Source organism: Myotis myotis, unplaced genomic scaffold (genome assembly GCF_014108235.1).
Source record: "Myotis myotis isolate mMyoMyo1 unplaced genomic scaffold, mMyoMyo1.p scaffold_m19_p_2, whole genome shotgun sequence".
In the NCBI taxonomy this organism is placed as follows: domain Eukaryota; kingdom Metazoa; phylum Chordata; class Mammalia; order Chiroptera; family Vespertilionidae; genus Myotis; species Myotis myotis.
The window spans coordinates 174,558,573-174,580,290 of NW_023416324.1; the positions used below are offsets into that span (position 1 = coordinate 174,558,573).

At 50.4% G+C, this 21,718-nt stretch overlaps 1 protein-coding gene and 2 non-coding genes across 19 annotated transcripts; all 3 read right to left on the reverse strand.

Annotated features, from left to right (window-relative positions):
• Positions 1-552: 552 nt before the first annotated feature.
• Positions 553-21,162, reverse strand: EIF4G1 (eukaryotic translation initiation factor 4 gamma 1). Of its 17 annotated transcripts, none has more exons than XM_036352100.1 (34): positions 21,014-21,161; positions 20,132-20,188; positions 19,812-19,904; positions 19,430-19,516; positions 18,941-18,961; positions 18,126-18,392; positions 17,866-17,965; positions 16,698-16,810; positions 15,801-15,893; positions 15,536-15,602; positions 14,372-15,214; positions 13,672-13,760; positions 13,397-13,583; positions 13,177-13,310; positions 12,895-13,053; positions 12,546-12,734; positions 12,178-12,375; positions 11,825-11,971; positions 11,358-11,594; positions 11,085-11,189; positions 10,807-10,966; positions 10,506-10,609; positions 9,808-9,910; positions 9,440-9,542; positions 8,976-9,208; positions 8,720-8,838; positions 8,423-8,595; positions 7,984-8,109; positions 7,758-7,839; positions 5,133-5,231; positions 4,902-5,036; positions 4,708-4,789; positions 4,427-4,567; positions 553-1,173 (listed from the first exon to the last, which is right to left on the reverse strand). In XM_036352100.1, exons 3-34 carry the CDS (start codon positions 19,869-19,871, stop codon positions 992-994), a joined length of 4,938 nt encoding a protein of 1,645 aa, XP_036207993.1. In that variant the 5' UTR covers positions 19,872-19,904; positions 20,132-20,188; positions 21,014-21,161; the 3' UTR covers positions 553-991. The 17 variants fall into 17 exon arrangements, with proteins under 17 accessions (XP_036207993.1, XP_036208004.1, XP_036207998.1 ...); XM_036352111.1 differs by having other exon boundaries at positions 992-1,173; positions 17,866-17,935; positions 18,216-18,392; positions 21,014-21,162; XM_036352105.1 differs by having other exon boundaries at positions 992-1,173; positions 17,866-17,932; positions 21,014-21,162.
• LOC118678038 lies at positions 10,683-10,758 on the reverse strand. The gene has a single exon (XR_004974714.1). It is a non-coding gene; the product is annotated as a small nucleolar RNA SNORD66 (small nucleolar RNA).
• LOC118678039 lies at positions 11,225-11,305 on the reverse strand. The gene has a single exon (XR_004974715.1). It is a non-coding gene; the product is annotated as a small nucleolar RNA SNORD66 (small nucleolar RNA).
• Positions 21,163-21,718: the final 556 nt, after the last annotated feature.

Consider the following 21,718-nt stretch of genomic DNA (forward strand, 5'->3'; position numbering starts at 1 on the left):
AGAGCCGGCGTCCGGAGAAGCTTGTCCTCTGCTCCCAGGCCCAGCCACGGAGTGACCCCTCAAGGCGGGTGGAGCGGGGTAGGGTAGGGGAGTCGACGTGTCTTGGCGGGATTGACGGGGCCAGGCTGCCAGTAGCACTGTATGGGGCCATAGGACCTCAGTGCATCCAACCCCCTCGTTTTATAAGCGAGCCCTTGTAACCAGAAAGGACTCGCGGGCTATGAACAGCCTGAAACTCAGGCCCACCTCCACGCAAGAGGAGTTTGGATCACATTCTGCTAGTAAAGTGAAACCAGCCAAGTGTATTCTACTAAATACCCCACAGCTATTGTCTCCCTCTCCCCTCCTAACCAACAGGGCACCCAACCACGTCCACTTCAAGGCCACCCTCCAAGAAAGTGATTCCCAGCTTCCACAATCATGGACAGGGGAAGAGGTAAGAGGGGTGCCAAGTTCTAGGAAGCTGCTGTAGTGCCAGCTCTGAAAAGGAGGCTGCCCGCCGATCCATACCCCTTCTCCGAGGGAGAAGGCCATAAAGCAGAGGCAGTGAGCTTAATTGAATTCATGTTTAATAATTACAGGCACCGTGCCCCCCCTTCCCCCTGCCCAGGCAGCAGCAGGGGTGGTGCAGGGGCTGGGGCATATGCCCCCAGCAGCGAGGACGGCAGTCCCAAGAGTGATTTTCAGAAAATAAAAAAAGGACCCCAGGGGCAAGCAGTGGTGCCCCCCCAAGACACACCAAATTTCAAGACTTTATATATAATATATCTCTGTGTCCCAGGGGGAGGAGAGGGACACCTGGCAGCATCCTGGAGGGGGGCCCCAGGCAGCCCCACGCCATCCTGCCTCTTCAGCCACTTTATTAGCTCAGACACATCGCACTACAGGCACCCACTGCCACCGCCGCTGCTGCTGACCCCCCTGCAGTCCGGGCGGCTGGCTGGGCCATCCGAGTGTCCATGGGGTTCCAAGTCCCCGACCCCACCAGCCCTCAGTTGTGGTCGGAATCCTCCTCCCCCTCACGAAGCCACTTGAAGAAGCCTGTGACAGATTTAAGGGCCACGCCCTTGCCCTGCTGCTCAGCGGGGTCCTTGCTACTCTCCCAGCTGTAGAAGGCGTCTTCCTTCAGCACATCCTCATCGTACAACGCATCAAAGAACATCCCAAGCAGGTCTGCAAGGTAGGACAGGTGTAAGAGGTGTGCTGCCCACAGCCACCCCATCCCACCCACAGGAATCCCTCCCAAGCTCCACTGTTAAAACTTGGCCCTTGACCCACTGTCCAGACATCTATCTTTGACCATCTCAGGGTGACTAGGTCTTTGATGGGACGCTAACCTCATGATCTAAAGAGACTGGTGCACAGGAATGAGTCACTCAGCCAAACTTTACAAACCTGCCTAGCTTCACTCACCTCAGCAACTTCAAATTTCTTCACTTTAATAATATAATTAACGGGGGAAACTATGTAAAATTGGTACTCCTGAATTTGGAATCACAATCCCAGATGTATCACTCACAATTCAAGGGTATAACCTAAACATCTACTGGCCCCCATTACGGATCCTGACAAACTTGATTCCTTTCCACCTTCTGAACATAACACACCCTCTCTGGCCTTGACATTTTTCTATGTGCTACATCTTTTGCCAGGAACATCCTTTCTCTTGTCACCTTCCTAGTGAATTCCTTTAGGCTCAACTCAAGCACCCCCTGCACTCTGACCCTCTTTCTCCCTCACCCCTAGCCTTCCTAAGCACTTACTTGTCCTACAACCCTGAACACAATCTACTTCCTTCCCCACACTGCACTACCGGCATTTCCAAAGCAAACTTTATATTCCTAAAAGTAGTGAATATATTTCTTCCGGAAAAAGAAATGAAGCCCTGGCCGGTTTGGCTCAGTGGATAGTGTTGGTCTGCAGACTGAAGGGTTCCGGGTTCAATTCCAGTCAAGGGCACATGCCCGGGTTGCAGGCTTGATCCCCAGTAGGGGGCATGCAGGAGGCAGCCAATCAATGATTCTCTCTCATCATCGATGGTTCTCTCTCTCTCTCCCTCTCCCTTCCTCTCTGAAATCAACAAAAACATATATATATACATAAATATAAAAGAAATTAATATAGCCCTGACCAGGTAGCTCAGTTGGTTAATGGCGGCCTGATACACCAAGCTTGAGGGTTCGATCCCCAGTCAGAGCACATAAAAGAATCAATGAATCCATAAATAAGCAGAACAAATTGATGTTTTCCTCTCTCTCTCTCTCTCTCTAAAGAATCAATTTTTTTTTTAAAGAGAGAGCAATAAACCATAGAATGTAGAGCCCAGTTCATTTGTGAAACTGACTGAGCTGCCTAAGAAGCTGCAATCCAGGATGCTTAGGGGCATGCACACCCTCAAATCTACAACTGCTTGCCTGTGGGCAGCCTCCCCTCCCCATCCCAGAGCAATGGCAGTAGTACATCATTTGTCCCAAACCTGTGCTCTCAATCCTTTGCACACCCACCCTGGGGACCCTATACACATAATCTGCCCTGTATTTTCAAGCCTAAGTTTCTCTGATCTCAACACAAAAGGACACCTTTACAACCACTATGTCATAACCAAACAAAATATTTTCGTATTTTGACAGATTGAATTCAAAGATTTTTGTTTACATTTGCTGTTTTCTTTTCTTAGTCAAATACTACTCAGTCCTTTTCAGTTAAGATCCTGCACTCTACTCCACCAAATAATGATTCTGCCAGGATGGCCTCCATGCTTTTATGCTGCAGAAGCCCTTAATTTTCAGGTCACCTCATGGAGTTCTTAAGCCGCATCTAGCATTACTGACCACTTCCCTCTCCTAAAATTACTGTCCTTCACTCATAGGGTCCTGTCCTGCTTGATCCCTATCTGTTGATCCTTCACCTGAAGGTACTATCTCAGGCCCTCATCACTCTCCCTCAGGCAATCCCGTATCTTTTTGTTGTTTTTCTACTTGTGACTTGCATGTGTTGTTGCCCTGTGCTAAAAACTCACAGGTAGACCTCTATCCCTGATCTCTTCCTCTCCAAATGAATTCAGATATCCAGCTGTCTACCAGCATCTCTGATCACCCCCACCCACAGACCACAAACTCAACTTGATCCAGTGTTTCCTACCACTCAATGGATGGTACCACACTATCACCTCACCTACTGAACACTAAAAACCTTCCTGGGAGGCATGACTCTCATCGCCCTCTCCCAGGTCAGTGTATGTCTTGAATCTGCCCACACCTCTCCCATCTCCACAGCCAGACTGAGCCACTACCAACACATCCTGGATTAGCTGATCCTACTGCATTCACACTCACCCCTATTCCAAACCATACTCTTCCCCTAATAGCCAGATCTAAAGACTGAATTAGAATTCTTTAATTTTGCTTAAGTCCCACAAAGGCCTCTTCTTGTCCTTAGGCTAAAGCCCAAAACTCAACCCCTGGCTTACATAGCCCTGCATGATCCAGCCTATGTCCATCTCTCGACCCCATTTTGCCTCACATGACTGGTTTCTGTGCTCTTCCACAATGGTCTTCCTTCAAGTTCTTTTACCTCTGTCCAGTTCTTCCTACTTCATGGCCTTCTACACAGTTCCTTTTTCCAAGTCTCCCCGTCCTACTTGTTATTTAGCTCCCATTTGTCAATTCCCACTCATTATCCCTTAGACCAGTGGTTCTCAACCTTGGCTGCACATTAGAATCACCTGGGAATCTTTTTAAAGTCCTGATTTCTGGGCCTCATTCCAGAAATCTGGACTTTAAAAAGATTCCCAGGTGATGAATGAGACCCAGAAATCATGATTTTTAAAAGGTTCCCAGGTGATTCTAATGTGCAGCCAAGGTTGAGAACCACTGCCTTAGACCAAGTATGTCAAAATCTCGTCCAGCTGGCCAAGATTTTGACATGCTTCCCTTAGACTAAGTGTACTAAGGATCCATCTTCCAACACTCCTCACTCCAGGTCAGCATGGGAACTGTGCTTGATTTATTACTAACATCCCAGGGCCCCAGCACCTACCTATTTGCAGAATACATAACCTCAGGCATGTTAACCTGACCCTCAGTCTCCCAAAATGGAAGAGGACAACACCATCTATTCTAAAAAATAGTTGTGAGATTAAATGAGGCAAGAAAAGCATCTCAGCCCTGTGCCTGGCAAAGGGAAAAAACATTTATCAGCTCTGCATTCCTGACATCTAATAGCTGGCTAAGCACAAAACAGGTGGTCACACCTTCAAGGCTGAGTCTAACTCCTCCCATTTGTAGACAAGGAAACAAACACTGTAGAGGAAAGGAATCAACCATCAGAGCATTTTGCTCTCCAATGACCACCCACCTTTCCATGACTGTCCCCGCTTTCTGGCGGTTCTTCCACCCCACCCCCAACCCTCCAGCCTGGCTCTTACTGGGGGGCTGTTCTAGGGTCACTACAAGGGCCTGGAGGGCATAGAGTGCCTGCAGCTCCTTCTGCTCATCACATAGGTATTTCTGTAGCAGTTTCGCTCGTGCTTTCAGCACTGCAACATCCACTCGGAGGGTAGTCTCAACTACGGGAAAAAAGACAGGGATAAGTGGGATAATGCACCCTCATTCTGGTTCAGAACTAGGAGGCAAAGACCAAAACCTCCCTCCCTCCATTTGTCTGTTGGGCCCACCCTTGCCCCACCATCTCCCTGGCTCCTCTTACAAATAATTGCGGAATAGCAGACAGTTTTCATGAGGGCTCGAACTAATGTGTTGGATGCTACCTGCTCCTCAGTCAGGTTGGCCTATGCAGGAAAAAGAAAAACATATGACCCATAAATTCTGAATTTTGCCCCCATCATCACACCAGAACAACTTTTCCTTTATCCTGCTCTCCTGATATCAAGAGAAACGTACCTCTATCCAGTCAAACACCTGCTGGTTACTACTGTCCTCCTTGAGCAGCTTCTCCAGCTGCCTGCTCAGCTCCTCAGAGGAGAGCAACCTCTGGCCAGGGGCTTCTGACTCCTCTCCCAGGGTATACTCCACCTTCTGCAAGCAAAAGAGCCCATAGGCAAGAGGTAAGTGTACCACGTCAGTGAGATGATGGAAGACTGGCCAGCCCCAAATGGAGCTCCAGCCACAAACCTGTTCAGCAACAAACGCAGCAACATCCTGGCCTTCTGGTAGGAATTCTTTCCAGCTGAGTCCAGCTTCTCGCCATAGTGCCCCCACCTTTTTGGGACCCTGAAAAACACAAGACCAACTCAGCATCCCTTTCTCTCTCCAAGAAACTAACAGCACCACAAATAGCATATATCAAATATTTACTGAAAGGCCACTAGGTGCCAGCTAGAGGCTCAGGATGTTATAGACCAGTAGTTCCCAATGTGAGGCAAATGCCCCACGGGGGGGGGGGGGTGTTGATTTTTAAGGGGGGCAATTCAAGAATGAGTTATTAACAGTGAATTTTTTGCATTTCTTATGGTTCTAGGAGCCTCGTATACAGTATGTGACATATTTATGCATTTCAGTCTTTTATTATATGTTTTGAAACTTTTTTTGCTATTTTTTCGCATCACTTCATATTATTTTTTAAAAACAATTTCTTAGTGACTTCTTCCTCAGTACTTAACCTGTCCTTTTGTTCTTTTGTTTTTCTCTTTCATGGATGCCATGTTCTTTGGAAGCTTGTTTAGACAAAGTTAATGGCCTTTTAGGCTTCCTCCACATGAATAGTTTACTTTTTAAATAAGAAGAATTATATGTTGAGGTTGGGGGGAGGGTGCATCAGGATTTGAGAGATGCTTAGGTGGGGCATGACCATAAAAAAGGTTGGGAACCACTGCTATAGAGGTACAAAATAGGCACAGGACCTCCAAGTTTACAGTCTAGTACCAAGCACAGACATCAGTCGTAGACACAAGGAACTCATCCGCTATGAGACTGCAGGTTTGGGGGTGAATGGCCTAAGAGCCTCCAGGAAAGATGTCAATTGCCTTTCACAGGATTATCAAAGAATTATTGGATCACAAAAGGTAAACAACCAAATCCAAATAAATATCTCATCCTATTCCACACTCCTACATTTTTTTTTCTAAAAGTTTCATTTTTCATTACTCCAAGTAACAAATGCTGATGGGAAAGGACAACTAACAAGTACATTTATTGGTTCCCAAGTCCAGAAAATTTTAGAAGCATATACACCCACCCACCCCCAACGCAAATCAGAATCCTCACACAAACAGCAAGTCTGAGAGCCCATATCCTGTAAAAGGCAAGAGATTCTGAAAAGGATCACTTTCATAATCACAGGTATTCAAAATGATGACCTCAACCCTTAACAGGATTATTAATTATAGTTCATGGATTTTAAAGATGCTCATGGATTTTAACACCACTGAAATGGAGTTGTCTCAGTTATTATATTACAATTTCTTATGGTTATTTTTTTTTAAGATCTTTATTGATTTCAGAGAGGAAGAGAGAGGGAGAGATAGATAGAAAAATCAATGATGAAATTGGTCGGCTGCCTCCTGCACTGGGGGATCCAGCCCACAACCCAAAAGTGTGCCCTTGGCCGGAATCAAACCTAGGACTCTTCAGTCCACAGGCTCCACTGAGCCAAACCAGCTAGGGAAGTATATTACATTTTAAAAATATGACCATAAGTCTTTTCTTTTCCTTAGCAGAGTATAAATGCATCCTATAATCTATGGCACCTTAGATTCAATGAAAATACAGTAGTTCAACATGCTTTTTCTTTTTTTAAACATAAATTATCCTGGTACATAATTATGTACGCTGAAAGAACAATTCCTTTCCATTCCAAATCTCATTCCTCCAGGTTCCAGGTAGCTAAACTCTTCTGAAACTGCACTTTCCAACTTTCTCCTACCACTAAACCCCACACCCAGCTTGCCTTTCCTATCTTCCCACCTTTCTACCTGCTAGTCAACAATTAACTTTCACACTAGGCAGCTTCAGCACCTTTCCAGGAAAGCATACCATCATGAACATTATCAGACACTCCTTTGCAACTTCACAGTGCTTAAAACACTCAATTTCAACCACTTTATTTCATGCTTTACTTCACACTGTTGTTTTTGTTAAGTCGTTTTTCCTCTTTCAACTTTTTTTATTCACTGCTGTATCATCAATGCCTACTATCCAGTAAATGTTTGTGTTTCTTTAAACACTAGTTTAAAAAAAATGAATGAATGGGGGAGAGGGCGATGGGGGGGGAAAAAGGACCTATGTAATACTTTCAACAATATTTATTAAAAAAATAATAAATGAATAAATAAAGAATGAAACAAACAAGGGTCTAGGGCAGTGGTTCTCAACCTTCTGGCCCTTTAAAACAGTTCCTCATGTTGTGACCCCCAACCATAAAATTATTTTCGTTGCTACTTCATAACTGTAATTTTGCTGTTATGAATCGTAATGTAAATATCTGATATGCAGGATGGTCTTAGGTGACCCCTGTGAAAGGGTCGTTTGACCGCCAAAGGGGTCGCAACTCACAGGTTGAGAACCGCTGGTCTAGGGTCTTAAGATTCCCATTTTCCAGCCTTGACCAGAACTCTAAGAGGAACTGGTCTGAGGGAGTACCAGCCTCTCTCTCTCAGATACTAACACAGCATTACCATCCATCCCCATTAACCCTATCCCGCCAAAGGACCAGGAGAGGCTTCAGTGTCACCCCAAATAGCCCAAAAAGCACAGTAGGAAAAATCCTGAACACATCATCCCTGAAAGGCTCTCACTCACCATGCTTTTGCATAGGAGCCCCAAGATCTCCAGCAACAGAGAAGCAGCTTTGCCCAGGGGCCTCAGAGGTTTTGTAATCTCCCTATAAGAAAATTCAGTTGTTTTTGTTAAGCCCTCAACATACTACTCCAACCCTCCCTAAACATGGGCACCTTAGCCAACCACCCCTCCGTCCTCACCCCCCCTCCCTTTCTACCTCTCTCAACTTCCAGCTAAGGGAGCTCACCTGAACAGCTCCCCCATGGGTACTCCACCATCCTGCAGAATTGGCGTTACCAGTTCTGCTAGGTAGAGCCACACGTGGGGGATGTCAATTTCCATGTCTTCAGCCAATTCTAGGATTTCAAACAGCCTGCAAAGGGAATTCAAAGTTAGGGCATTCTAGGAAAGAGGAGCCAGGTGCCTACCCTCCTTTTGGGGTAACAAGGCATGACTAAAGAATTGAACATGGAGCCCATCAGGAATATTTCCTAAACATGGGGCAATTATCTCAAGCTAAGGACACCTTCTTGTCCTTAGATGGCTCAACCCCCTACCCCTGACAAAAATGATGTTGACCAGGATGGTTGAGGAACCTACATTCTTCCCCAAAGTTCCACAGGTCCTACAAAGGAAGGGGATTTGTAGTTTTGTAAAAGTGGGAGGGTCACAGAAGTCGGTCATACCCTTGATAGTACTGAGCAGTGGAGAGGTGCCCAGCACAGAGCAGCTGGTGCAGCAGCCGTCCCATATGTTCACGAGCAATGGCACTGCGTTCCAGTGTGGACTCGACGCCATGCCGCACAAAGATGAAAAGCAGAGAGGGTGAGGCCAGCTCCTGCACACACTGCACTGCCTCCTGCAGGGGGCACAGGGTACAGGAGAAAGAGAGCCGTTAGAATCTGGTCTAGACCCTACAATGTATACCAGGCAGCACAGTCTCTGCCCACTCTACCATCACTCAGACCCCTCCCACTACCAACCTTCATGTCATTGAGATGGAGGTATTCCTCAATGATGGCCTTAGATTTCTTCTCCAGCTCCTCTTCTGATAGTGCAGCCTTAGGGGGACTCACAGGAGGCAAGGTGGCGTCTCGCTTCCCTGAGGGGTACAAAACAGATCAGAGACTCTTCAGTTCCAGTCTTTCCAGCAAACTGCAGCTCTGAAGACTGTCTAGGGACTGACTAGTCCCTAACCAGCCCACACCATTCCCTTCCCTTCCTCTCTCAACCCCTTACCAGCATCCCGTCCGCGATCCCGTTCCTCCGAGAGGCTAGCTGCCTTGCGCAGCCCGTCAGGCTGGGAAGGCCGCTCTCTACTCCGTTCCTCCACTTCCTTGCTGAAGCTCCGCTTGGTACCAGGTGTCCGAGAGCGATCTAGCCGGTCCCCACGATCACCTCCCCGCTCACTCCGCTCTAAGCGGTCTCCCCGGTCCCCAGCTTTCTCACCTCGTTCCCGGCTCAAGCTACTCCTGGAAAAAAGACAAGCACATGGTCTCTCACCTGTACTGCCCAGGAGTTCGCTCCTTTACCCAACATGCTGAGCAACCATCAGGCCTTGTTCTTGGCATCAGGAATATGTCCCATGCTCAGCCAGGGCCTCTCAGCATCACAGTTGTGTGTGAGGATTCCTATGGCAAGAACCCAAACCCAATCATGGTATCCTCCATGTGCGTGAAACACAGAGACCTAGGAAGCCTCACCTCTGGGCCACACGTCTGTTTTCTGTGCTTTCAGTAGGTGCTGCCTGTTGAAGGGCTGAGAAGCGATTCAAGGTACTAGTAGCTGGTCGAGCAGCTTCTGATGCTGGGGAGGCAGTAAATGAAGATTAAGATATATTTTCTTACATCCTATCACCTACTTGCCAGGTTAGGACTCTTGGTCCTAGCCCCAACACTAAAGCATTTCAGTCCCTAGTCCCACCAAGTAGTCCACGGCTCCTCCATTACCTAACCACACTGTACCGAAAACCCCACAGACAGGCAAGGAGACAAGCCTCCCATAGAGACAATGCTCTACCCTCAAGAGAGCTCATTACTAATCACCCAGCTCTTTACATTGGCCTCCCTACCTGCGTCAGAGGGCTTGGCTCCTGAGCCTCCACTGCTGCCCTTGCCCCAGCTCAATCGACCTCCAGGTGCAAAGAGCTGGTTGTTAGAATCGATGGAGCCAGGCTGAGGAAGGAAAGGGGGTGAAGAGTCATAGGTCTGACCTGGCCAAAGCCCCCAGCCACACAGCCATCAACAGCCCAGACCAGGGGCCAGGCAAGCTTTTCCTGTAAAGGGCCAAATAGTAAATATTTTAGGCTTTGCAGCCACACAGTCTCTATTCTAACTACTCAACACTGCCGCTGTCACACAAGAGCAGTCACAGAGAATAAAGGGAATGAACATGGTTGAGTTCCAATAAAACTATGAACAGTGAAATGTAAATTTTACATAATTTCACATCACATAACAACATTCACTTTTTTCCGACCAGTAAAAATCATTTTAGCCTGGGAGATGCACAGAACAGGAATGGACCTACCTAATTTGGTGTGCATGTCAGTGTGCTGACCACAGAGTGGCCCAGACCAATGTGATCACACGTCCTAGGGTTGGCAGTCCTGTCTCTAGTAATCTAACCAGTTAGTCTAAGAGGAAAATTTCAGCTGTCACTTTCCCAACCTCAGAGAATGAGGGGACGGAGACCCAAATTGTGTTTAATGCCTACTTTGATCCCTCATTACCCTCCTATTACAAACATCACCCCCTCCAACATACACACCTTTGTGATCTTGGTGAGTCGTGAGGTGTCAATAGGGCGGCTGCCCTTACTGATGGGGACTGTGTTCCAGCCACCACCATCATCTACAAGTGGAAGGCCACGGCCTGGAACAAAAAGGAGAGCATACTGAAATAGTGAGTAAACAGCCCTGTCCACCTGAGCTGACCCCAGCCTCACTTCCTCAGATCCTCAGTTCCATCATGGGGTATCAGTGGCCCAGACACGTGGCACTAACAAGAAGTCATCAGTGGAAAGCACAACCCCTCACATTGCCCCTCCTCAATTGTAGCCTCAAACTCACTGATAGGTGGACCTGGAGGGCCACCCCGACGCTTGTCGCTGCCCTTGGCCATTAGCTGCTGCACTTTTATGTGCTCCCGATGCTCCTCCAACTCCGCCTCCTTATGGATCTGGTCAATGGTCTTGGGACCCTGATCCCCTCGGCGTGGCACCCAATTGCTCTGTAGGGACATGAAGCCACCCACAAGATAATTACATCAGAGAGGCCAAAGCAGGCAGCAACTGGGGGCTATGGTGTCAGAGGCAGCAGATTAGTAGTGGGAAGGCGGGGACACACACCCGTCGCAGATCCAGCACGTCCTGCAGCATGAAGCGGATTCGGGATGAAGTCTTCTTTTCCTTAATTATTTTCTCCATCTGGTTGAAATACTGATCCATTCGGGGCTAGGGAGAAGCAGCAAAGAGATCAGGCCAGGAACTTCCAGCTACAGGCCCTTATCTCCATCACTGAGATTCAGTGGCCCAGACATGACAGCCCAACAGGGAGTTTATCAGTGGACAGTAGGCCCCACGTACTTCAGCTTGCCCCCTTCTACATCCCAGGACCCCTACCTTGGCTTTTTCAAAGTCTAGGTCTTTGCCAATGGTAGTGAGCAGACGGCAAAGGCATTCAAGGGACTCTTCGTCGTGGTTCTTAAGTAGTTTAACTACACAGTCGTGCATTATTGCCTCTGTTAACATCTTCAGCTTGAACAACTCCCCAATAAACTTGATATTCCCTAAAGAGCGCCGCCGGGCTATATCTCGAGCCTCTTCCAGCTCTTCCTTCAGGCGTCCCCGTTCCTCTGCCTGGCAGTCATGAGACAGGGAACACATCAAAAAGACACCCAGCCATCTGGATATCCACCATCTGGATTCCTATACCCAGCAACAAGCACTCCTCCACCATCTGGATTTCTATACCCAGCAACAAGCACTCATGTCCTCAGGCAGAGAAACCCCCATACCACTACCCCACCCCCAATTCTACAGCTAAGTAGCTTCTGAATAAGCAGTGGAATTGGTTGGTTTTCTCTCACCGTAGCAGCTTCATCCATCTCTTTTTGCTTCTTCTCAAAAACTTCATCATCATCTTTGTCTTTTTCAAACTCCTTCTGACATCGATTCAACAACAGTTTTCGAAAGTTTACAGTCACTGTTGGCTTTTCTGTAGTGGGCACTTTCAGCTGTATGTCAAAGAGATTGTCACATTCAGATTAGTCTAGGGCAGGGAAGACCCTCACAGTCTTTACCTAAAAGCCAGGAAGACCTTTAGCTACGGCTCTGCCTCCTCTTGGCTGCCATCAACAGCACAGACTGGAGGAGAACCAAGAAGCTGGACTCAAGAAGTGGGAGGCCAGACCACATGATTTAGAAAATAGTGGAAACTAACCGCCATGAGGCAGCGGCACATGTTGGCATAGGCCACAGAGAAGTTGGGCTCTGAAATGGCCTTCTCAAAGATGAGGTCAATGACCCCTTTCAGGCGCTCCTCAGTGTCGATGGCCAGCTGCGTCACTTGCTTCATCAACTGCTGGAACATCTGGGGTGTCAGCTTATTCAGAATGGCGCGCACCCTGCGGAACAGGTCCTGGTGGGAGAGGGAATAGGATCCAGTGAGGTTCTCAGAGGCCACTGGGAGGGATGGAAAAGGGTATGAGAATGAAGAGGCCAGGGATAGGATGGACAGAAGCAAAATAAGCAAAGTTGGCTCAGCAAACCCTGAAGAGAAAGAATAGAGACCAAAGGACTTGCCAGTACCTGGGTTTTGCTGCCATCAGCATCCTCTTCCCCTCGGTCCTTATCAGCTGCTGTCCGCTTGCTGCTGGGTTTCCAGGCCTTCTCTGCTTTGTTCAGTTTTATATCTTCGGTCATTAATACTGTAGCAATGATCTTGCGTGGCTCCTTTCGGGGGCCCTGCTGAGAGCGCCGGGGTCCCAGACCAGCCTGCTAAGCAAGGGATGAGGACAAGAGAAGATACAGTACTCAGCACAACCTGACACCACTACCACACATCTTCAGGGCAAACTTCTCATTCCCCAATGAGGTACAGAAAGCCACACATCCCCACTTCCCTTGCCCAATTGCCCATCTAGCTAGTCCCACTCACCGGCCCTCGGGGCAGCTCCCCACCTGGCCCACCCCTTGGGGGCCCACGGCTGCTGAGGGTTGGTCGGCCAAGGTTGGCAAAGGATGGAGTAAAGTCTGGGCCACAATTTATGCCTTGAAGTCTAGCAGGATCCAGTGGCCGCAGTGGTGTTTTATTGGCCTGTGAAAAGAACAGAGAAGGTATCAGAAACAGGCTAGGGCCACTGCTCTTTCAGGACCTCGGGCTCCTCCCCATCCAGCCAGCCAGGCAGTACAAACTTAGCTTCCCCTCAAGCCCACCAACCTTGTCCAATACGACATCACTGATATGAGGCAGTCCCTCCGGCTTCTGCATACTGGCAAAGATGAACTGAAAGCCAAGCAGGAACTCACGGTCATAACGCTTTTTCTCCTCAAGGTTTAGAGGCTTCCACTGATCTGTAAGGAAGACAGATGAACCAACCGTACTGTCTCCTGAGTCCTGATAAGAGTACTCAGCCCTCTCAACCCTTCCTTCAGCATACCTGACTTATATTCATACTTCTGTTCCCCAGGTTGGATATTCTCAGCATTGTGGATTTTGTCTTCCTTTGAGTCCCAGGTCTCATCTGGTTCCTCAGGTCGTGTGGGCACACTGCTGCTCTCAGGCTCTGGACAGGGGTTGTTGCCTACAGAAGGCTGATTTTCCACCTCCGGTACTCCTGGGTTTGCCTGCAACCATGGGGACATTCCATTTGGTTGCAGTTCAGCCACTGTTCCATACCCAAACTCTGCCCTCTGCTACTATCTGCTTCCTTACCTCCTTGAAGGCATCCAGAAGGTCTCCTACAGCTTCCTTCTTATTGAGCTCCTTAATTTTCCGTCTCCTCTTTGGCACAGATACTGCCACTATATTTAGGGCGGGGGGGTGGGGGGGGGGAGACAAGGAATGGGAATAACTTAAGAAGTGCCCCTGTATTATTAATATTATTCTTATTAATGTATTATTTTCCATACCAGCAACTCGAAACCTACTTTTGCCACATCCTATATTTTCCTAATACCCTGTTATAATCTCTTTCTGCATTTCTTGGCCCTCAATGGAGTCATGGATTTTCTTTTCTTTACAATAGAATAGTTCATATTGTTCATAATTTTATAGGCACTACTTGGTGTGTATTCTGTAACAAATACTCGTTTCCTCCATGTACATAGAAATTTTGAGATTCAACACAAATGCTTATGTGAAAAGATAAAATTACTTATTTCTGAGTAGCACTGTGTTTGGTGAATAATCACTGTATATATTGATATGTAAAAAAAAAAAAAAGGGGGAATAAGCAGTCACTGTATAACATTTCCTCTTTCCATCACACCCTCTCTTAAATTCCTTAATCTAGTTCTTAGTTTCCATCACAGAGCTTCTGACCCAGACATAACAGCACAAATGGGAGATCAATAAATAGAAAGAACCACACCCTCCAGGCTTGACCCACCTCCACCATCCAGCCGCATCTTACCTTGGGTGGCTGCTGCTGCCTCCAAATTCTGGGACAGGTGGGCTGGAACAGGGGTACTCTCTGGGGGAAGCAGTTCCTCTCCTCCCTTCTCACTCTCAGTTTCTCCAGGTTCTTCTTCCTCCTCCTCCTCCTCCTCCTCTTCCTCCTCCTCCATTTCCTCCTCTGGAGCAGGGGAAGTCACGGGAGGAGCCATAGCTGGAGTGGCAGAGGGGATGGTGCGGGGAACCACTGGTGCTGGAACCTCCTTGGCCTGCTCCTTTGGCTCACTGACTGGGCTCAAGTCCGCAGCTGGTGGTGAGGGGGCTCCATTGAGCAGTTCCTCAGGTTGGGCAGTTGGAGCAATAGGCATGGGGGATTCAGAGGGACAAGCGGGAGGAAGGAGAGGGGAAAGTTCTGGGTTTGAGGACTCTAGCTCTGGTTCTAGATCCTCAGATGGGACCGTGCCATTAGGCTCAGGAAGAATTTCCACCTTGGGAGATGCCAGGGGGATGGAAACCTGGAGAGGACTGGAAGAGAACTCAGATTCTGGAATTGGTTTGCTAAGTGTCACTTCTACTTCCAGTATGGGTTCAGCGAGGGGAGTGGGTTCTGGAGAGACACAATATGGCTCCCCAGTTTCACGGGGCATGGGGGATGATTCTTCTACAGACATTTGTATTATCCCCGTTGTCATAGTGTCCCCAGGAATAGAGAGGACTGCAAGATTAGGCTCAGATCCTGGTTCCAAGATTGGGGGTGGTGATGGGGTCGGAGAAGGTGATGAAGGCTGCGATTCTGAAGGGCTATGCTCTGTGCCAGGCAGCCCCGGCCGGCCCCCAATGATTGCTCCCTGTGACCGGTCATCTGCACCACAGGAAGAAGAATGAGTAATTAAAGGCAAGTCTTTCTCTGTTGTTCCTCCACCTCCGCCTCCCAGCCAAGGCATTCCCAACCTAATGCTCCCTTCCCCCAGTCTTCTCCCACCTAAGCCTTTTCTCTTTTCACCCAAAACCCAACCCACACTCAAAATCCACTACCTGAAACTTAAGTCATTCTTCTCTGGCACCTGGTTCAAGCCACCACCCCAACTCCTTGTCATTTTATTTTATTTTCTACACCTCCTTGGCATTTTAAACTGTCGCACTCCTTTTCCCCGTAAAAGCTCTGCTCCATATGCTTACACACCTGGCCGGACAACAACAGCAACCTGGGGAGTCTCCCCATTAGCTTGAGGCTCCAGGCCGACTCCCGTCTGCAGGACACAAAATGTTACCAACTTTGCCCTAAAGAGGCCCACAACCCTCTTTACTAGAGCCATTTCTACTTTAGCTCTACCTAGAAATCCAGGAAGCAGGGAAATAAATCCCTTAGTTGAAGGAAAAGACCACCGGACTTGGGAGTCCAGAGCAGAATAGCCATCCCAGCCATGGTGTTACTTAGCAGACAATACCTGGGGAGGAGTGGGTGTGGAGGCGGTTCGGGCCCCAGACATGATTTCCTCCGTGATATCCTTCCCTCCTTGGTTTGGATCTCGAATTCGGATCTGAGGAAAAAAAGCTACAGGATCAGTGGAAGGCAGGAGGAGCCCACCTCTCCACCCTGCCCCACACCTAAGACTCCAGGCCAACCCTCCACCCTCCCACTGGGAACAGGTGGGCGGGTGCCGGAAACCCTATGAGTTCTACTGTCAACCCATCCGGCTGCTCTTGTAGTCCCTGCCCTGGTCCCCACCCCTGAGACCCTTGACCTCACAGAGCAGCCCTGTACATCACAATGCCCCTCCCTCCCTCATCCCTGCCCCAATAGTCCCCAAGGCAGTGGCTGCACACCCTGGGGCCCAGGACCCCCATCTAGGACCCATTCGGCTCACTTGTGGCTAGCCGGCCTGATCTCTGGGGGCAGGGCCCAGATCCAGTGGGTGGAGCCAGGGTGACTCAGCGGCTTCCCCAGCCCTGGCACCCTATTCTGGGCACCACGCCCAGGGCTTGAGGATTGAGCAGAGGCGGAGGCCTCAAGAGCTTCCAGGACTAGGGGGTGGGGGTGGGGCCACAGAAAACTAACCATTTCTAAAGCAAGCCACCAGAAACCTAAAACCAAACATAGATCTTATGGACCCCAGAACCCAGGTCTCTCAGGTATTTCCCCACCAGCCACTTTAGTCTTCCCATGAGCTTCTTCTAAAGTAATCTTAGCAACATACAAAAAAAACGAGCACTTCACAGATCCCCATTCTTTGCCCATTTCAACTGAAGATCTCCTTCCTCAACTTCCTGCTCCCTGACCCACAATGCGCCTGATCTTGATTCTCCCTTTCCAACATGTCCGAGAGCCCCTTGTTGCTACTCACCGTTTTCCGCTCCCTCTTGGGAGCAATCTGGGGTGGCTGGTTCATCAAAACCGGGGCGGGGGCCACACCAGTGGGAAACTGCTGCACACCCTGGGCTGGGTAGTAGGTGCCAGCTTGGTGGGAGAGGGGGGAGACGACACAGGGAAAGGAAGAATGGTGGCAGCGTCAGGGCACAACCATATACAAATGCCTGTTTGAGTACCTCCCAACCCCAGAACTTCTCATCACCCACAGCCGGCCCCTTGCCCTGCCCCACCTTCCTCCCCAAGGGAATTAGGTGTCTATCAAAGCTGGGGAACCAGTCTGAGCTGCGTTTACAAGAATTCCTGACACTGGCACACACACCCCTTATAGGCAGGGACTCGTTCCCCATCATACACCAGCCACCACGATTCTGTCTGTCCTTCTTCCACCTGGTAACATGCTGTATGTACCCCACCCCAGGCACCACGTACACATATACTCTGAGGGAGCAGCAACTACTTAACCTGAAACAGAATCAGGTCTTTGGCTGGGAGTGAGAAAAAGATTTGCCAACCCTATCCACTCAACATAAGTCCAGTTCCAGTCTCCAGCCCTTTACTCAGGAGCAAGGAAATAAAAAGTAAAATTATGAACCAGGCCCAGGATGAGGAAAAATTAATTCCTTAAAAGCAATGGTCTCCAAAGTGGGATACAGTCTTTAATCTCATCCATAATCTCCACTTGTTTTTCACAAGCAACCTAAGTATTATTTGTTTAAATTATGCAAATGTATAAACAAAACCATAACATTAGAGGTACCTAATCAAAATTTTTCCTGATAGATGATCAAAAAACTCTGGAAACCACTGCCATAAAGAACAGACTAATCCTCTCCAAGAATATAAATGAAAAACAGCCACAAAAACCTCCCAAATCCATGGCTCCCTGCACCCATGGAATGAGTATCACAGGAAATGTTTACTTACAGGCCCTCAAACTGGTGCCTGATCCAATATTCCTTGCGATGGGGGGACTCCAACTCACAGAAATAGGATAAAATGCCCCACCACCCACACATATCCCTACAACCTACTAGCCCTATCATTTTTAGACCAAGAGACAAGCCTAGAAAGGGTATTAGGAATTAGTGAGTTTAGATGTCCCTTGTACTCAACTCTCACCTGATTCCCCCTCCCCTGCTTACCATAGGTCCCAAACTCTGTAGGGCTTGCACCCGGATAGAAACTTGGGGCTCCAGGCTGCACAGGATACTGCTGTGTCGGAACAACATATGTGGAACGCCCCTGGTGAGGGGGAAGGGAGAGGAGGAGGGGGAGAGAAGGAGATGAGGAAGCTGAGTATCATATCAGACTACAAAGAGAATGTAGGGCAAGATAGGACAAGCCATTAAAACAAAAAGATAGGACAAGCCAGCTCTGGGCAGTGACCAGAAAGAAGTCCTACCCTACGGAGAAGAGATGGGATCGGAGGGTCCGGATCGGGGAGATGAGGGTTGGAGTACAAGATTCTGCGGCTTCCAGCCCCCAGCCTCACCTGTCCAGGGATGTAGTAGGCCCCCTGGGAGGCTGAGTAGGAGATCTGGGAAGGGATCATCATTACTTGGGATCCAGCAGGGTAGACATGGGCAGCTGGGCCAGGGCGGGCGGGGGCTGCACTCTGCACTCGGGAAGCTGCACTGCTAGGGGGCTGGGCCCGGCTAGGGTAGAAGTGCTGTCAAGAGGGAGGAAGGCAGTTGATATTAGGAAGGGCCACTCAGCAGTGTCTCTAGTCTGGAGAGCAGTACTAGGGCTATGGAGCATGGGGCCCAATCCTTCCAAGACCCACTTCACCAAATGATGGTTAAGTGGCCTCTTGTACCTACACATGCCTTCCACACTGAGGTATACACTTTGCACCCTGTGTATTTACTCCCTCACTGCCATGCATGCTCATGTCACCTCCACCAGGCTACCCTTCTGCAGAGGCTTCCTAACCCCCAGATGCATTATGCCTAACTAAAGCGTTTTAGGACAACATACTCCCAGCATGCACTGCTCCACCCTGAAGTACTGAGGAACTAACATGCAAAGGTCACCCAGTTGCCAGGTATACAGTGAAAGATTTAGCCCCTAACATGCATCCGTCAGTCGCAGACTGAAAACCTAGACAGCAAACAAGTTCCCACCCTGAAGCCTCCAGTCCCTAGGCCTAGCCCCGGACTAGGACAGAGAATAAGGGTGAGACCAGGAGAAGGTCCAGAATTAGCAAAGGGGTATTACCTGCAGAGACCTGAATCCTCCCTGAGAGCACATGGGGACAGGAAAGAAGAGCATTATCCCCAAGGTGATGGGGGAGGGGGGAGGAAGTAGGACAAGAATCCTCCCACTTAGTGAGGAAGAATTTAGGGAACACAGAAAGGCAAGCAGCAGCTGGAGTGTTCATCTTGCCATAGTCCAAAGAGAAAGAAGGGAAGGGGAATGGAGCAAAGGCAGCCTCCCAGTAAAAGGAGGAAATAGGAAAGGAGTTGGCAGCAGGGCCCAAAGTACTGCCCCCAATTCTCATGGCACCAGGACCCCTAGTAATGTCACCCCCACCAACTACATACTCCCCAAAGTGCAAAGTGCAGAGTCGCATGAAAGAACACAGAGCAACCGTCAGGAAATTGGGGCAGGTACAGGCCCTCCAGAGCTTCCATCCAGGCCCAAGCTGGCTTAAGCTTTCCACAGCTCCCACCCAGGCCCCCTACTCCCATCCCCACAGCCCCTCACCTGACGGGACTGAGAAGGCGTGTTCATTTGTGTCGCTTGTGGCGTACTGAACACCACCGGTGCTGTCTGCCCCGGGGGAAACGCTGGCTGAAGGGGGAGACCAGAGTTCAGCAAGAGGGGAAACCCGGGTGGGGCAGAAACCCAAGCTGGTGAAGTAAGGGGGGCAGATCTGGGGCGAGAGCCTCAGCAGTCCACATACCCCCTCTCCATGACAGCCCCTGGGAACAGCCAGGGGCCCTGTCTCAATCTGGCAGCAGAAAACTGCACTTTGCCCTGACACAGATGGGGGTGGGAAAATCCAGAGGGTTTGGAACCTGTTCCTGACCGGCTGCCTGATCTCCCCCACCCCCACCCCAGTCTCGGCTAATTCCTTCCTAATTACCTGTGGGAGTCCAGGGGATGGGGCGGGTGGGGGGCCTGTGGGCTGTGGAGCTTTGTTCATTTCATTTGGTCCACATCAGGGTCCCCCCAACACCTGTTGGGAAAGAGTGGAGCTCGGAAAGGGGAAGGGACCCAAGCTGAAGGCAAAAGGAGTGGGGGAGGGGGGAGGGAGGCAAGGGCTAGGTCCCACACGGAGCCCCCCCCGAGACGCAAGGGGGTGAAGGAGCAGGCAAGAGACAGCTGATGCCCCCACCAACACGTTGTCAACCCGCGTCACCTCCAACCACCCCCCTGACCTGCTCAAACAGCACCCTCACTCACCCGCTCGGTTAAGAATAAGTCCACGGTGCGGCCTACAGGTTCTGGGCATCCGAGGGCCTGGGGTTGGGAGGTGAGGGGTATCAACCTGGCTCCGCGGGGCCCAAGACCAACCAGACCGGAAATTCCAGGTCTCGCTGGCACCAGGCTCCCGGATCATAAACGGAGCTAGCAGCTTCGGCCGTGGTGTCCCCACCCCCCACCTGGGGACACCGGGTTCCGGGCCTGGCCCAGGGGCACACAAGGCACGCCTGCTGCGGGTGGCCACGGGGGCACCCGCACGGGGCCAGAGGCGAAGCCCGCCGCCGCCCAGGAGTGGAAGCCAGGAAGGGCGGGAGTCGGGCAGTAAAAGGCCAGGCGGGCGGCGGCCGAAGAGGAGCCGGTTTCAAGCGAGGGTCGGCCTGGAGGGCGGGCGGGCGGGGCCGGGGGCTCCTCCCTGCCCACCGCCGTCGCCTCCCTCCCCTGCGCCCTCCCTGCGCAGAGCCGACCAGTGCCAAAGAACAACGTGTCACTTCCCGGCGGCCGGGCCGCAAAGGGGGGAGGGGGCGGCGGGCCGGGAGCCGCGGTGCCTGCGCCGGCGGGGCCTCCTCGGGTCAGACCGCAGCGGGACTTCGTGGCCGGTGAACCCGGCGCCCTCCCAGGCCGCAGGGGCCGCATATTCTGGCCCCGCGCTTCCCCACCCCCACCCAGCCGCCGGGCCGGGCCAGGCCAGGCCGGGCACACGTGGGCCGGGGATCGGGCCCTGGCGGGCGGGGGCCTGGGCTTGAGCCGCGGAGCCAGGGCGCCGGGGCGGCGGCCCAGGGTGGCCGGTCCCGGCCCGGATGGCGGCGGATGCGGGGGGAGGGGGTGGGGGGGCCGGGTCGGGCCCGGACATGGCGGCTTTACCTTCAGTCTCCTTCAGTCCGCGCGGCCGAGCCCCACGCAGCCGCACAGACGTAGTCCACAACCATTTCCGGCTCCCCGCACAGATCCCGCTCGGCGGCCACCGCTTCTCCGCAGGCGCAGCCGGCGCCCCCACGTGACCGGCGCGGAGGGCGGAGCCGCGCCCGGCGCCGCCGAGCACATGGGATTTGCTCCGCCTCGTCATGTGACAGCCACGGCCCGCCCCCGTGTCCCCTCCCGAACTTTAGAACTCCAGACCGACCCTCCAACTCTGAGTCTGTGTTCCGCAGTCCTTCGGTTCATTCATACTTTGAGCCAGCATTTATTGAGTGCATAGGCGAAGTGCTAACTAGGGGTCGAGAATACTGAAATCAAAGACTCAGTCTTGCCTCAGTAAGTCATGGTACAAATAGAATATAAAATGTTCTATAAAAATACAAAAAGAAATATGAACTATACAGCCTTTGAAAATTATGTAGGTTAGATCATTTAATGTTATGCCCTGTCTGGGTATCTCAGTTGGTTAGAGCGTGGTCTGGATACACCAAGGTTGCGGGTTTGATCTGTTCAGGGCACATAGAAGAATCAACCAATGTTTTAGAAACTGTTTTTTACATTAGTAATGTATGTTCATTTAAAAACTTTAGAAAATAAAGATAAGTGAATATAAAATTTTTTAAAAACCAATAAATGAGAAAATAAGGGGAA

Coding starts and splice junctions, on each gene's coding strand:
- EIF4G1 (XM_036352100.1), bottom strand. CDS start 19,871: ATGAACAAAGCTCCACAGCCCACAGGCCCCCCACCCGCCCCATCCCCT. Junction 15,603..15,800: donor CCACACCCACTCCTCCCCAG/GTATTGTCTGCT, acceptor TGTGTCCTGCAG/ACGGGAGTCGGCCTGGAGCC. Junction 13,311..13,396: donor GAAGTATGAATATAAGTCAG/GTATGCTGAAGG, acceptor TCTTCCTTACAG/ATCAGTGGAAGCCTCTAAAC.